This window comes from Cynara cardunculus (assembly GCF_001531365.2).
Source record: "Cynara cardunculus var. scolymus isolate 2C chromosome LG 8, CcrdV1, whole genome shotgun sequence".
Classification (NCBI taxonomy): domain Eukaryota; kingdom Viridiplantae; phylum Streptophyta; class Magnoliopsida; order Asterales; family Asteraceae; genus Cynara; species Cynara cardunculus.
Window position 1 is genome coordinate 20,393,292 of NC_037535.1, and position 13,341 is coordinate 20,406,632.

The window sequence follows — 13,341 nt, forward strand, 5'->3', positions numbered from 1 at the left end:
AAACAGGGATCGAGATAGGCTCATACCCGATCTCCGGTTATGAATAAATTCTTATGAAGCTTGATATGTGGAGTCGTATTTTTTAATGGATAAATAATGGAGCTGCACATAACCAGTTTCACATAAAAATGCTTCATATTGTTGGGAAAAATTAGGTTAAAGCAGATAAAAAGGTGTAACAACTCACAACAACTGAATAAACCCAGCTAGAAATATTTCATATATAACCATTTATGCAAAAGTGAAGAAAAGGTCCCAATTATAACAACAAAATATAGTTACAAACAAGATCTCTCTTTATATAACCATTAATCAAGCTCTCTCTTTCTAGCATCTATTTAAATGAAATTCAGTAGCAGGTTCACATCTTAATTATCCTTTCTTTTGACCTCTATACGATACTGTCCTAAAATGCATATTTCAATAAATGAGGGTTAGACCATATGGTCTAGTGAATTTCCCTGCTAAAGAAAGAATCCAGTAATATTGTTTGATCAAATACAATTACATCACATAAAGATGATGTAGGCTCGCAAGACTACATTCCACAAGGTAACTAGCCAAAATAGCTACAATAGCAAAATTAGCACTTCGACTTGATCACAATCAATACTACACGAAGCACATATATGGGTTATAATTATCTTTCCTGCCTGGACCATCACACACACACACACACATCACACTCTTGTTGTGTAAGTTACCGTATTCCAAAGTATTAAGACCAAGACTACACTTGAATTAGATCAATAACAAGTATGTTAGTCCCGAAGGGAATGACAATAAACAGAAAGTAATTGTAGAAGGGGGGGGGGKGTTGAATACAATTACACAGACTTTTTCAACTTTTTAATTCTTATTGATTTATATCAAGAATTAATACACACATAAATACAAAAGATTGTTGCGGAAGATAGGAAAGGAAAACCTAACCTAAACAATCTTACAAAGAGAAGAACTTTCAAGAACAACACAAAAAGCTCTTGAAAGGAAATGAAGAACACTAAGAATTTCTTCGCACACAGGAGAGCAAGGGAGTAGAAGAGAATAGCCGATTGCTTTTTGGAATGCACTAAGTAATCTTGCAAAAGCCAGTTATGTGCATGGGAGATGCACACTGCCTTTTTATACTACCTTCAGCATTTAATGCATGAGGACACTTGTCACTTGAGGATAAGAAGGCAGGGGTTGACTTGACCAATGTTGAATCTCATTTTTATCGTACACAGCGTGCATATAACACTGTTCATGCAGAGACAAATTTTGTAGAGATATGGTTAGTCTGTAGGAAGATCTCCTTTGGATGGATATGTAGCTTCAAGCAGCTACTCACAAATCTTCGGTCCATGAAGATTTTCAATCTTCGGTTCATGATCTTCAATCTTGAGTCCATGAAGATTTTCAATCTTCGGTCCATGATCTTCAATCTTGAGTCCATGAAGATTTTCAATCTTCGGTCTATGAAGATCTTCCTTCAATCGACTTGTAGCATCAAAATATTTTCAATATTCATTTCAGCTACTTTGGAGTCTTGGTGTATATATTAGACAGTTGATCCACAACACCGCATCGGTGACCTTCTGTCTTCACATCGGCTAGTCTTCAATTTTGCCAATGGCTTAAGTATGTACCAAGACACCAATATACAAAGAACCAATAACTACTAAGTGTTGCTAAKGTAGAGGAACATATCAATGGGTCATCACCAAATCAATAGGTGACCCAACAAAATACCACATATCATATTCATAAACCAATATTAAATCAATAACAGGACAATATATGGTATGACTGTATCTATATGAATATCCATTTTCAGTTGATATAAGGAAACTCACCTGATATGAAACGTGATATGACAAACTTTAAATGGCTCGAGATATCAACACTGAATACTTAAGCTTGATTAGATAGGATAATGATTACAACCTAGGTGATTAGACCCTTTCCCTATCTCTAAACATAACATAAGAACTTCATACGATACCCTAAAATACCCAAAAACATCACAAAAGAAAACCCATAAAATGAACCACAGAGCCTTGCGCGACCTAGCTTGCGACTATAGGTTGTAGGGCTAGTCGTACGACTCTCTGTAGTCTATGGTTCAACCATGTTTTTGCCCAGTTTGACCATGTTGCCAAAAACCAAACTGAATTCATCATTTTACCGATTACCAACCAAACTACAACATAATGATCATCAAGGAACAATTGGCTCTAAAATATTAGCATCCTAATCCTTTATGATCACTAAAGTCAATGGGTAATTCCCATCAATTACAAGGAATTATCAAACCAGCAAAACTAAAGGTAACATTCCTTTGATACCTACAAGAGGAAAATCTCTAACCAAAATCTTCAGGTTCTTTCACCCCTTTTCCTAGCTGCATTATTCTTCAAAAATCCTTTCTCTCTCACACACACACATATGCTAAAAAAAACCAATTCACAGGGTCTGGAAATAAGGCGAAGAAAAATCATTTCTCTATAAGTAAACTCAAAATTTAAACTAAAGGCTCATAGAATACTCATTTACCAAACCCCCTCTTGACTCTTTAGGTGCCATTTACTAAATGTTTACCCGAGTAAGCACTTACCGAGTCAGATTACCTTATCGGATGAATATGACAATGGTCAAGAATCTTACATGGTAAGAACGAATGCAAAGACCGATAGTCTTACCCAGTAAGTGAAGATGACGACTCTTACCACAGTTAGATACGATGCCGTTTTGATGGACTAAAATCTTATCAGGTAAGCAAGTGATACTGTTGGATTTTACAGATAAACGCTTACCATGTAAGTGTTTTGGTAAACCACCACTTACTCTTTTATCTATACTTCACGACTTAGGGGGTGTTTGATTAGAGGTATTAAGCAGTAATCAATGAGAATTGAAATAAAATAAACTGTTTGGTATTATATAATATAATGAGCTTATTCCATTAGAAAATTTAATGAGTTTTCATTTAAAAAAATAATTTCGAAACTTAATGATTTAAACTCGAATATTTATTGGATTTTTCTAAACTTTTCCCCAAAGTAACCAATTTTATATTTCTAAATTATCATCATATTTTTAATTAATAACATTCATTAAATCAAACTTATCTAATAGTCGACAAATATCTTATATTTTCAACCTCTTTAACGTTTTTATCATCAAATTATATAATTATTCAATAGATTTTTTATTTAATCTGGTACGTTATTTGTTTTAACAAATTATGTAAAATTTACTAATTTAATTATTACACAACTTTATGAGAGTAACTTTATTTATCGCATCAACAAGAGGATCACTTCACCCTTATGCTTCCAACTACCTAGCATGTACACTCTTGACTTGGCATTCAACTATTTTCCGTTGGAAACTCCAAGTTTTCATCAGATTTGTTCTTGACTTGACATATGACTATGTTCCATGTTATCATTTGTTCTTGACTTGACATACGACTATTTGTGTACTTAGATTTGCAAAAGACATAGAAACCTTAAAAAACAATTCCTAACATGATAATATGTAAAACATAACAATATGTACCGGCAAATAAGACACCCAAACTAATGTGTTGACAGTCACATTTTTGAACTATCATACCCAAAACCACTACCATGTAACATATCATGTACGATTTGCCAAAAAAAATTCATGGTTTTGATTTTGGACTCAACGTGTGGTTTAGCTAACATCTTAGAATCATAAAGTGGAACTTCCAATACTTGTTTAAAATATTGCAAGTACCCGGATTCAAAAGCCATTATCAGCTTTATATCTTCCAATATTTACCATATTCACTAATGCATCCACAAGTTTTCTGTCTTCAATTTTTTGTCCAATTTCGATACTTCCGACCATTATTTTTATTTGCCATACCTAACATTAAAGATCAAATAGTACCATTGAAATCAATAACGAACAAATTGTACCATTAAAATTAATAACGATCAAATTGTACAATTACAAACCATGTAACATAAACAGTAAGCATGTAGCAAAACAAATTTATAGCACAAAACATATTCATAGCAAAGAAAAATATAGCACAAAACAGATTTATGGCAAAACATACTCATAGCAAAAAACAGATTTATAGACCAAAGTATATTCATAGCAAAACGGATTTGTAAACATATGATGTTTTCGAGTAGACAAAAATTAAGCAGCAACATCCCTTAATCATCTACCGTTTTCGAGTAGACAGAAATTGAGCATAAACCTATTTCTAAACAGAAATCGAGCATAAACCTTAACCATATGATGTTTTCGAGTAGAAACCGAGCAAAAATCAAGCATATGGTTAAGGATAATGTCGCAATGAAGAAGACGAGAAATCTATGTAGAAACAATGAAGAAATAAAACCTGTGAGTAATCGAACTTGTGAGAAATCAATGCATTGCAGAAAACAACATATAAGAGCTTCATGGACCGATCAACAATGAGAAAGGGATGGTGTCGGCTCTTGAGAATAGGATGTTCCAAGTGACTTGGAAGTTGTCTAGTGAAGCCTTGCGTGATGCACGCCATGGTATGCAAGATGAACCTGAATGGCCAAGTGACTTGCATGAGTTGTATGTGAAGTAGCCTTCGACCATTGTTAGGCGTGACGTTAAATAATTCACTTATTAACGTGAGTTCAATTAGTATTAGAGTTCACTAGTATGTTTGGACATTTAACGAGAATGTTGTGTGTATGCAGGTGTTATTTCAAGCGAGTTCATCAACCGTACGTGATCAAAACAAGTTGCTTGCATGAACTTAATGTGTATGTTTATCAACAAATACATACAACATTCTCATCAAATTCTAATATTTTTAATGCCATCATATATGTCTTATATTAATACGTATATTTCTTTTCCATATTCATTGAATAAAAGAGTTTGTGATGATTAAATAAGAAAAAATCAAAAGGAGATCAAGAAAATAAATACAAAGAGGATTAAAAATCCCCTTGTGGCCACGAATGTTCAAATGCTTTGACTCTGAATTATCTGCAAAGCAGGTGGTTGTCCTCGAATTAGTCAGCTCGCATAGCGAGTTGAATATCCAGGTTAATATAAAAACAATATTATAAATGATTTAAAATGATTTCTTTTTATCATTCATCCGTAACTATTATCTTAACAAATAGAATATGGATTATTACTTGTATCATTGTCCGTTATAAATGGACAGGGCAACAATGATAGATATATCCACATGAGATGAAATATAACATAAAGACAATACTCAAAGTTAAAAGGGTATTATCGGAGACGTTCGTTAACGAAATAATTGAAACCGAAGGTGATGAAAGAAACGTAACTCGGAAAAATTTGGGTGTTAATTACATATAGAGAGAGAGGAGAGTACAAGTACACACTTAAAGAGCGAGAAAAAAGCAGATTGTCAGCATTGGCGTGCATAACATAGCAGATTGGGCTCTCGGAGACTACATCTTAATCACTACAGACCACGACCCAAACCAGTGAAAACCCAACACAATATCAAAACAAAAACATTACAACCTGAAAGAGTGTTTCATCTTTTCTCTTTAATCCCAGAAAGGATCCTCTCCTAATTAGGGTTTACAGTTTAAAGAAAAGGGCAAAGATTCTGAAGAAAGAAAGATAGTAGTGGTTCTGTGGGATTCTTTACAGAACTGGGTAAGCACTTGAGCAGGCACAGAGGTTGGCTTTTAGTGTAAAATGGTTTCTGCTTTTGAGTGGACACAGAATATGGAGAACAGCTTGTCTTCTTCTAATGGGTGTCTGTCTGTGTGTTTTCTTTGGGTGGTGGGGATAGGGGTGTCTCTTTTTTGCATGCTTTGTTGTTTTATGTAAATACAATAATACCCCAAATCTTCCATTTTTGTTTCTCTCAAAAACTGTTCATCTTCTTCTGCAAAGAACTTGCTTCAATCAGCTGATTCATATATGAATATTGTATGTAAAGATGCTGTTTTGGCACCATTTTGAGGTGGGTTTACCATTACAAGTTGATGCAATCAAAAATAGTTATGGGGTTTTGAAGTGGATACATGAAGAGTGGCTTTTGGGGGTTTTGTCTCTTGATTCTTAATTTCTAGTGGGATACATGCAAGATTATTTATTTGATTCTGCTTAGTAAGCATCATTACATATGGGTTAGTTGTTAATTAACTGATTTTGTGATCTCTTGCTTCCCAATTTTCTATTATTTTATTGCTTTTTTCTTGTACAAAAACAGAGCAAGAGATGCTTGTTGTCTGCTGTTCCAATGGCCTTATTGCAACTGATTTCAAGATGCTGTTTTCTCTCTGTTTTGCAGGGTTTTCTCAATCTTCAACGGTAATTAAACAGTTTCGGTTCCTTTAATTCAGGCTTGAAAATTGAAGTTACAAGGCTTTGTTTTGATTTATTTTTTAAAGATTTTTGAAACAGACAAGATAAAGCAGAGTGTGCTTGTTTTTAGAGAGAGATTAGACAAAAATAGGAGGGGAGGTGGATGGGTGGAGTCAGATTTGTGCTTGTGGGGGTGTCCTTTTCTCTTTTTCATTTCTCTCTCTCTCTGAAATCTCTCTCTCTCTCTACTGGTTTTCTAGAGAGAGAAAGAATAGTTTAGTGAGGAGTGTGTGTTACTGTTGGGTTTGTCTCCTGGGCTACCGGGTTCGCCCGGAGTCCGTGGGCTTTGCCGCTGAACCAGGACACCCCTCTTTTATCCCTTTTTCTCTCTTCTTCTTCTCCATCTCGAAGTGATCAAGAAATCCATCCCCCATCTTTCTCTCTCTTCTGCTGCTCTTAAAGATTCTCTTAAAGAAATATATATATATATATATATATATATATATATATATCATCACCCTCTACTCAGATCTTCTTTCTTCTTTGAAAAAAAATATCATCAAGAAATCTTGAAAACCCCCCACAAAAGTTCCATCAGGAAGCCTTGAAAAACTCCCACAAAGTTTGATCAAGAAATCTTGAAACAAAATCCCCAACTTGAATTTGCTTTTCTTTTTCATTTCTAGGGTTCCATGGTGTTAAAAATTTGGTACGTAGATGATTTCCACTTGCTTTGAGCTGAAAACAAGGTGAACGGTTTTGGAAGAGAAGGTAGCTAGGGTTTCAGAAGCTGCTTTGAGGATGAAGTTCATGAAACTCGGATCCAAACCCGATTCGTTTCAGACTGACGACAACAATGTTTGGTAACTTTCCATTGCCAATGCATCTTATATCGCTTTCCGTTATTCATCTTGTTTGATTCATAACCATATTCATGAAACTCTGTTAGTAATCTTCGGTTTTACTGTTCAATAATGGCATCCATGGATGATTATTCCGTTGGTTATTAAGATTGATTTCTTCATCATCGTCGTCATCGTATCGATTACAGTAGATTTTGATAATAAGAGGATCCCCTAATTTAAGAACCATAGAATTAGAACACTTTTTGTTCGAATATAATTCTATTTACTTTCTGTGTTCATCCCTTTATGGATGGATATACAGTTAGAAGTTCAATATGAAATCATCGAGTTACCGATTATGTTCCACCGACTCGGCATTAATTGTACGTATACAGGTACGTGGCTTCGGAATTGGCAACCGACATCATCATCAATGTAGGAGATGTGAAGTTCTATCTGCATAAGGTAAAACAGGCCCGATTGCAAACTATTAACTACGATAGCTGACAATTGAACTTTTGACTGATTATTGATCGATTTTGCAGTTCCCATTGTTGTCGAAGAGTGCTCGTTTACAGAAGTTAGTAGCGAGCACTAGCGAAGGAAACAACGGGGATGAAATCGACATTCACGACATTCCTGGCGGTCCTGCTGCTTTCGAAATATGTGCCAAGTTCTGTTACGGCATGATGGTAACCTTAAATGCTTACAATGTCGTCACTGCTCGTTGTGCTGCAGAATATCTCGAGATGCACGAAACAATGGAGAAAGGGAATCTCATTTACAAGATCGATGTTTTCCTCAGCTCGAGCATTTTCAGAAGCTGGAAGGATTCGATCATTGTGCTTCAAACCATGAAATCTATGATGATGTTATCCGAGGAACTGAAGCTGGTCAGCCATTGCATCGACTCCATAGCTTCAAAGGTCTCTGTTGATGTTTCAAAGGTCGATTGGTCATATACTTACAATCGTAAGAAGCTACCGGAAGAAAGCGATAGCCACATAATGAACGGCAGTCTTAGAAGCATGACGGTGCCATCTGATTGGTGGGTCGAGGACCTGGCTGAGCTCGAGCTCGATTTATACAAACGGGTTCTTGTGAATATAAAAAACAAGGGTTTAGTACATGATGAAGTGATCGGAGAAGCTTTAAAAGCTTTTGCTTCGAGAAGATTGCCGGGGTTTAACAAAGGCGTGATACACAGTGGTGATGTGTTGAAAACAAGATCGATAGTCGAAACAGTCGTGTGCCTTTTGCCGGCCGAGAAAGGCAGCATTTCGTGTGGTTTCTTGCTAAAGCTGTTGAAAATGGCTATTTTGGTGGATTCAGGGGAAGTTGTGAAGATGGATTTAGTGAAAAAGATTGGTCGTCAACTCGAGGAGGCTTCGGTGCATGATCTTTTGATTCGAGCCAGAGAAGGTGAGCCCACGATCCATGACGTGAAAACGGTTCAGAAAATAGTAGAGGAGTTTATGGTTCGAGATCAGGATCGAAATGGTGTGTTTGAAGCCGAGGGAAATGAGATTCAAGAAGTGAGGAGGTCAACAGGAGGGATATTATCGGAAGCTTCAAAGTTGATGGTCGCTAAACTTGTTGATTCGTATCTTGCTGAGATCGCAAAGGATCCGAACCTACCTCTATCAATGTTCGTCGATCTTGCCGAGACGGTCTCCGTCTTTTCAAGACCAGCACATGATGGGATGTATCGAGCCATAGATATGTATCTCAAGGTAAAAATACTTCCTCTTTGTCACAATATGCTTTTAAGGATGTCTTTACAACAAAATTGGCTTGATATGACATCAAATGTCTTAAATGTTACGAGTTTTTTTAGAACACTTTTAAAATAAAACGTCTTATACGACATTATTTGAAAAATTGTCCTATAAAAACAGGTGCCTGTTAAACGATGCATATTTAGGACACATTACAAGAGGGTCCTATAAAAAAGCTAATAAGACATGCAAGTAACAATTGTTTGATCCTTTAAAATTAAGACTTATAAAGCAGTCTATTTAACATATTTGCCGTCTTATACAGCAAATATTGTTGTTGTGTTAGTTTATGGTTTTGTAAAGGGAATGGTTTTTGGTACAGGCACACCCTGGGATCAGCAAGAGCGAGAGGAAGAGAATATGCAGGCTGATGGACTGCAAGAAGCTGTCGGTGGAGGCATGCATGCACGCGGTTCAAAACGAGCGGCTGCCGCTGCGTGTAGTGGTGCAAGTCCTCTTCTTTGAGCAGGTTCGAGCCGCGGCTTCCTCCGGCAGCAGCACCCCCGACCTGCCGAAAGCAATCAAGGACCTGAACAGCGGGAGTTCAAGGTCAACCACAACCAACACAGAAGAAGATTGGGATGCAGTTGCAACGGCTGAAGAACTGAGGGCGTTAAGGGGGGAGCTGGCGTCCCTGAGACTGGAGAAGAACAACGGTGGACATGCCAAGAGCCCGTTAGCGGACAGGAGTTCGGTTCAGAAAGTGACAAAGAGAATCTTCACGAAAATCTGGTCGAGCAAAAGTGGGAATGGGGAGAATAGTGGGTCGGATTCTTCGGGGAGTCTTGGGTCGGGGAATCGGGATGAAGTGAAAGTGGGAACGGGATCGACTCCTTCGAGAAAAGGGCGGCATTCGGTGTCTTGAAGGTCTGATTTTTGTGTTGGTTAAGGTAGGAGGATGTAGGGATAAATGGGGAAGAAGATGAACTGTAACTAGTTGAAAGAGCTAGTAGCTGCTATATGTTATGATATGATGTATGATGGTTTATGGGTTATCTCTCCACTAAATATATAAGTATAATGGAGTAGCATGTTTCTGTTAAATCCTTTTTTGAAACAATAAGAGCAACGAGCGGTTTATCAAACATTTATCCGGTAAGTGCTTACCAACAAAAATTAATACCATTATTTACTTATCGGGTAAGATTTTAGTGCATCAAAACGGCATCGTATGCAATAATTTATCCGGTAAGCACTTATCGTGGTAAGAGTAGTTGTCCTCACTTACCGGGTCAAATCTAAAGCAAACCAGGTTTAATACCACACAATCCAAAAGTTTGTCGTTCTTTGAACACCACACAACCATAAAATACCAACTTAGACGGTTGGATGAGGGTTCGATTTTCGACTTTAGAATCAAAATATATCGCAATATTGAATTCCATAAGTAGATGCACTTACCATACATTATGATATGTGAAATAGTATCTTGTCCAAAATAATTGCATATATGTTTTCAAAAATCGTGTTGCATGCACCGTTACTCATAATCCTTGTTAGCGTAATAAATTAGTAAATAATAAAACTAGAAGGGTACTCACACAATATAGTGACATACATCTCGATTTTAATGTTTCGTTTTATTTATTTTTGTCTCAGTCGATGTTATAATACGGTTTTAAGTGGTTTTGAAAAAAATGATAATGTTTTAATTTTTGAATAAAAAAGAAATATGAAGATATCATAAAATTTTGAAAAAAAAAATGATGATATTAGTACCAAACTAACTATTTAATTTTTTTTTTTGTATATTTCTTTAATTCATTCTTTTATTTTTGATTTAATAAAATAATTTTTTATAAAAATAATAATTAAGTATTTTTTTTAGAACTCAACGATTATCTTAATTATATTTTAGATTTTTTATATTTAAAATGAGATGTTTATCCTCTATTTGATTATGTTTATCTGTAGTTAGTTATAGGGGTGCTCATGGGTTGAGTTGATTGAGTTGAGGATATTTGAACAACCCAACCCAATTCTTTGCGGTTTGGAAAATCTTAACCCAACCCAAACCAAAGTGCAACCCAACCCAACCCGTACGGGTTGGTCGGGTTGATACTTTGGTATATTAAAATATTCTTCTAATCTTGAATATGTTATTTCTCTACTCATAATTTCTTTTTCATCATCAACCATTTGATACAACTTATCCATATTTCTTACGTATATCACATTCAGTTAATTTTCTTAATTTACATATATATGTTCACAGTTACTGAATGAGTTATATAGAGATATGAATAGATTGAAAATGTGTATATGAAAAGCATACATGATAGTGTAATTGTCTAATGTATATATTAATAGAAATTCAACAATCATATTAAATCCAATAAATAAAAGGATATCGGGTTCATCGGATTGGGTTGGGTTCAAATAATAGTAACCCAATATCAACCCAATACCTACGGTTTGACAATTTTACAACTCGATTAAACATCGGGTTGTTTCAGGTTGAGTTATTTTGCGTTGGGTTGGGTTGGGTTGATCGAGTTGGTCTGGTTTTTGAGCACCCTAGATAGTTACACGATTTCAAATATGAAACTTTAGTAAGTTGTACTCATGCACAATTTACTTGTAATATTGATTTTTAAGTAATGCATCAATAAACAGTACTTTATGCATAAAAAATGGTTTTTAAGAATTTTTTTTAAATGTTTTATAATATAGTATAGATAACATGTTCCCTATCTTGAAACAAACAAATTAATGAAACATGAGTTTTCAAAGATTAAAACAAAAAAACCATGAAAAGACCAAATCTTAAAAATTATCGTCAAACATTCAAATGTTTAAAAAATAAAACGTATTTTGTTTTAATTTGTTTATTTATTAATAGACTTGGGATTTTGTGAGACCAACCTATTTTTATGAAACCATATAGATATACTGAACTTTTATAATGTTTTTGTTGTGAAGGTAACACCTGTTTATTACACATTTACAATGTTTTGTTGTGAATATTTGGTATTATTTTATGATCTTAGGAAAAGAGACTACTGAACCTGATCCATTATTGGTGATTACGGTTTAGGGGCTGTTTACCCAAATACTTACTCGGTAAGTGCTTACCAGTATAAAACAACATTATAATTTATGTTTATCGATAAGATTGTAGTACATCAAAACAATATCTTATGCAACAATTTACCCGGTAAGCGCTTATCCGGGTAGGAGTCGTCACCCTCATTTACCGGGTAAGACTTTCCATCATAATTATCGCTCTTACCATGTAAGATTCTTGGTCCTTGCTATGTTGATCTGGGGAGGAAAGTTATCCGGTAAGCACTTACCCGATAAGCGTTTAGTAAACGGCTCCTTAGATAAAGTTTTATTTATCTCTCTAGAAAAAAACAAAATTAATCACATAGCATTTATCTCAAAAATTGCAAGAAATTTTGTATCTTCATCGATGATCTCAGGGAACCCAACTTAACAACTTTACATATTCTAAGTTTAAATTTTATTCGGGAAATTTTTGGAGATAAGTTTCTTCGATTAATTCTCATCAAAAACATGTTTAAGCCTGTTGACATTTTCACCAAACCTCTTTTCAGGGACGGATCCAGATTTTTTTTTTCAAAATGGTGGTACCATTTAACCATAAGAAAAAAATATAGGAAATTTTTATAAAATAATGGCACTGTTTGACTATAAGAAACAAATACACAAATTTTTTTTTTTCAAACGGTGGCACCATTTGACTAAGAAAATAACATTAATATGATTAGAATTTGGGTCTGGGGTGGAATAAAAGCCTTGCAAACCAACTCTACCAAATAAAACTTGTTCTTATTGTAGTTTCAAAATACATACAGTACACACAACAAATTAATACGGTTGCACCGTTTACGAAACCTATTTTTTTATCCTTCGACGAAGAAATAATAAGATGGCACGTGCCACCTATACTACATAAATGGGTTCGTCCATGCCTCCTTCATGAACCATGTTACAGTTTATTATTTCCAAGATGGCACTGAAGAATATTCATTCTCCATGCACATCTTGAGGGGGACCATTACAAATATTATGTGAATGGTTTATGTACCCATTTATCTAAATTAGGTGGTTTAAGGGTTAATTTGTTAGAGGGTGTTATAGCAATTTCTTCTGTTCTAATATTTATAAGTTCTTGTATTTGCCTTTCTTCTTAATTGAGAAAACACAATTTTTCTTTCAATTAATGATATGAGAGTTACACAAAATGATAAAATTACTTAATTACCCTTGTCATTAATATATGAGATGTATGTGAATCTAAAGAAAAGATGGATTTTCATTGGTCGGGATTGGTTAACAAAGTTAACACAATAATTTTGGTTAACATTTAAACCAAATTCTCTCTCTCTCTCTCTCTCTCTCTATATATATATATATATATATATATATATATATATATATAT

General features: G+C 34.9%; 1 protein-coding gene across 2 annotated transcripts; it reads left to right on the forward strand.

Moving 5' to 3' along the window:
- Window positions 1–6,566: 6,566 nt before the first annotated feature.
- On the forward strand, window positions 6,567–9,971 carry LOC112516886 (BTB/POZ domain-containing protein NPY2-like). Of its 2 annotated transcripts, XM_025124131.1 has the most exons (5): window positions 6,567–7,172; window positions 7,550–7,619; window positions 7,700–7,799; window positions 7,893–8,887; window positions 9,255–9,971. In XM_025124131.1, the coding sequence occupies exons 1-5, from the start codon at window positions 7,111–7,113 to the stop codon at window positions 9,795–9,797; spliced, it is 1,770 nt and encodes a 589-aa protein (XP_024979899.1). In that variant the 5' UTR covers window positions 6,567–7,110; the 3' UTR covers window positions 9,798–9,971. The 2 variants fall into 2 exon arrangements, with proteins under 2 accessions (XP_024979899.1, XP_024979898.1); XM_025124130.1 differs by having other exon boundaries at window positions 7,700–8,887.
- Window positions 9,972–13,341: the final 3,370 nt, after the last annotated feature.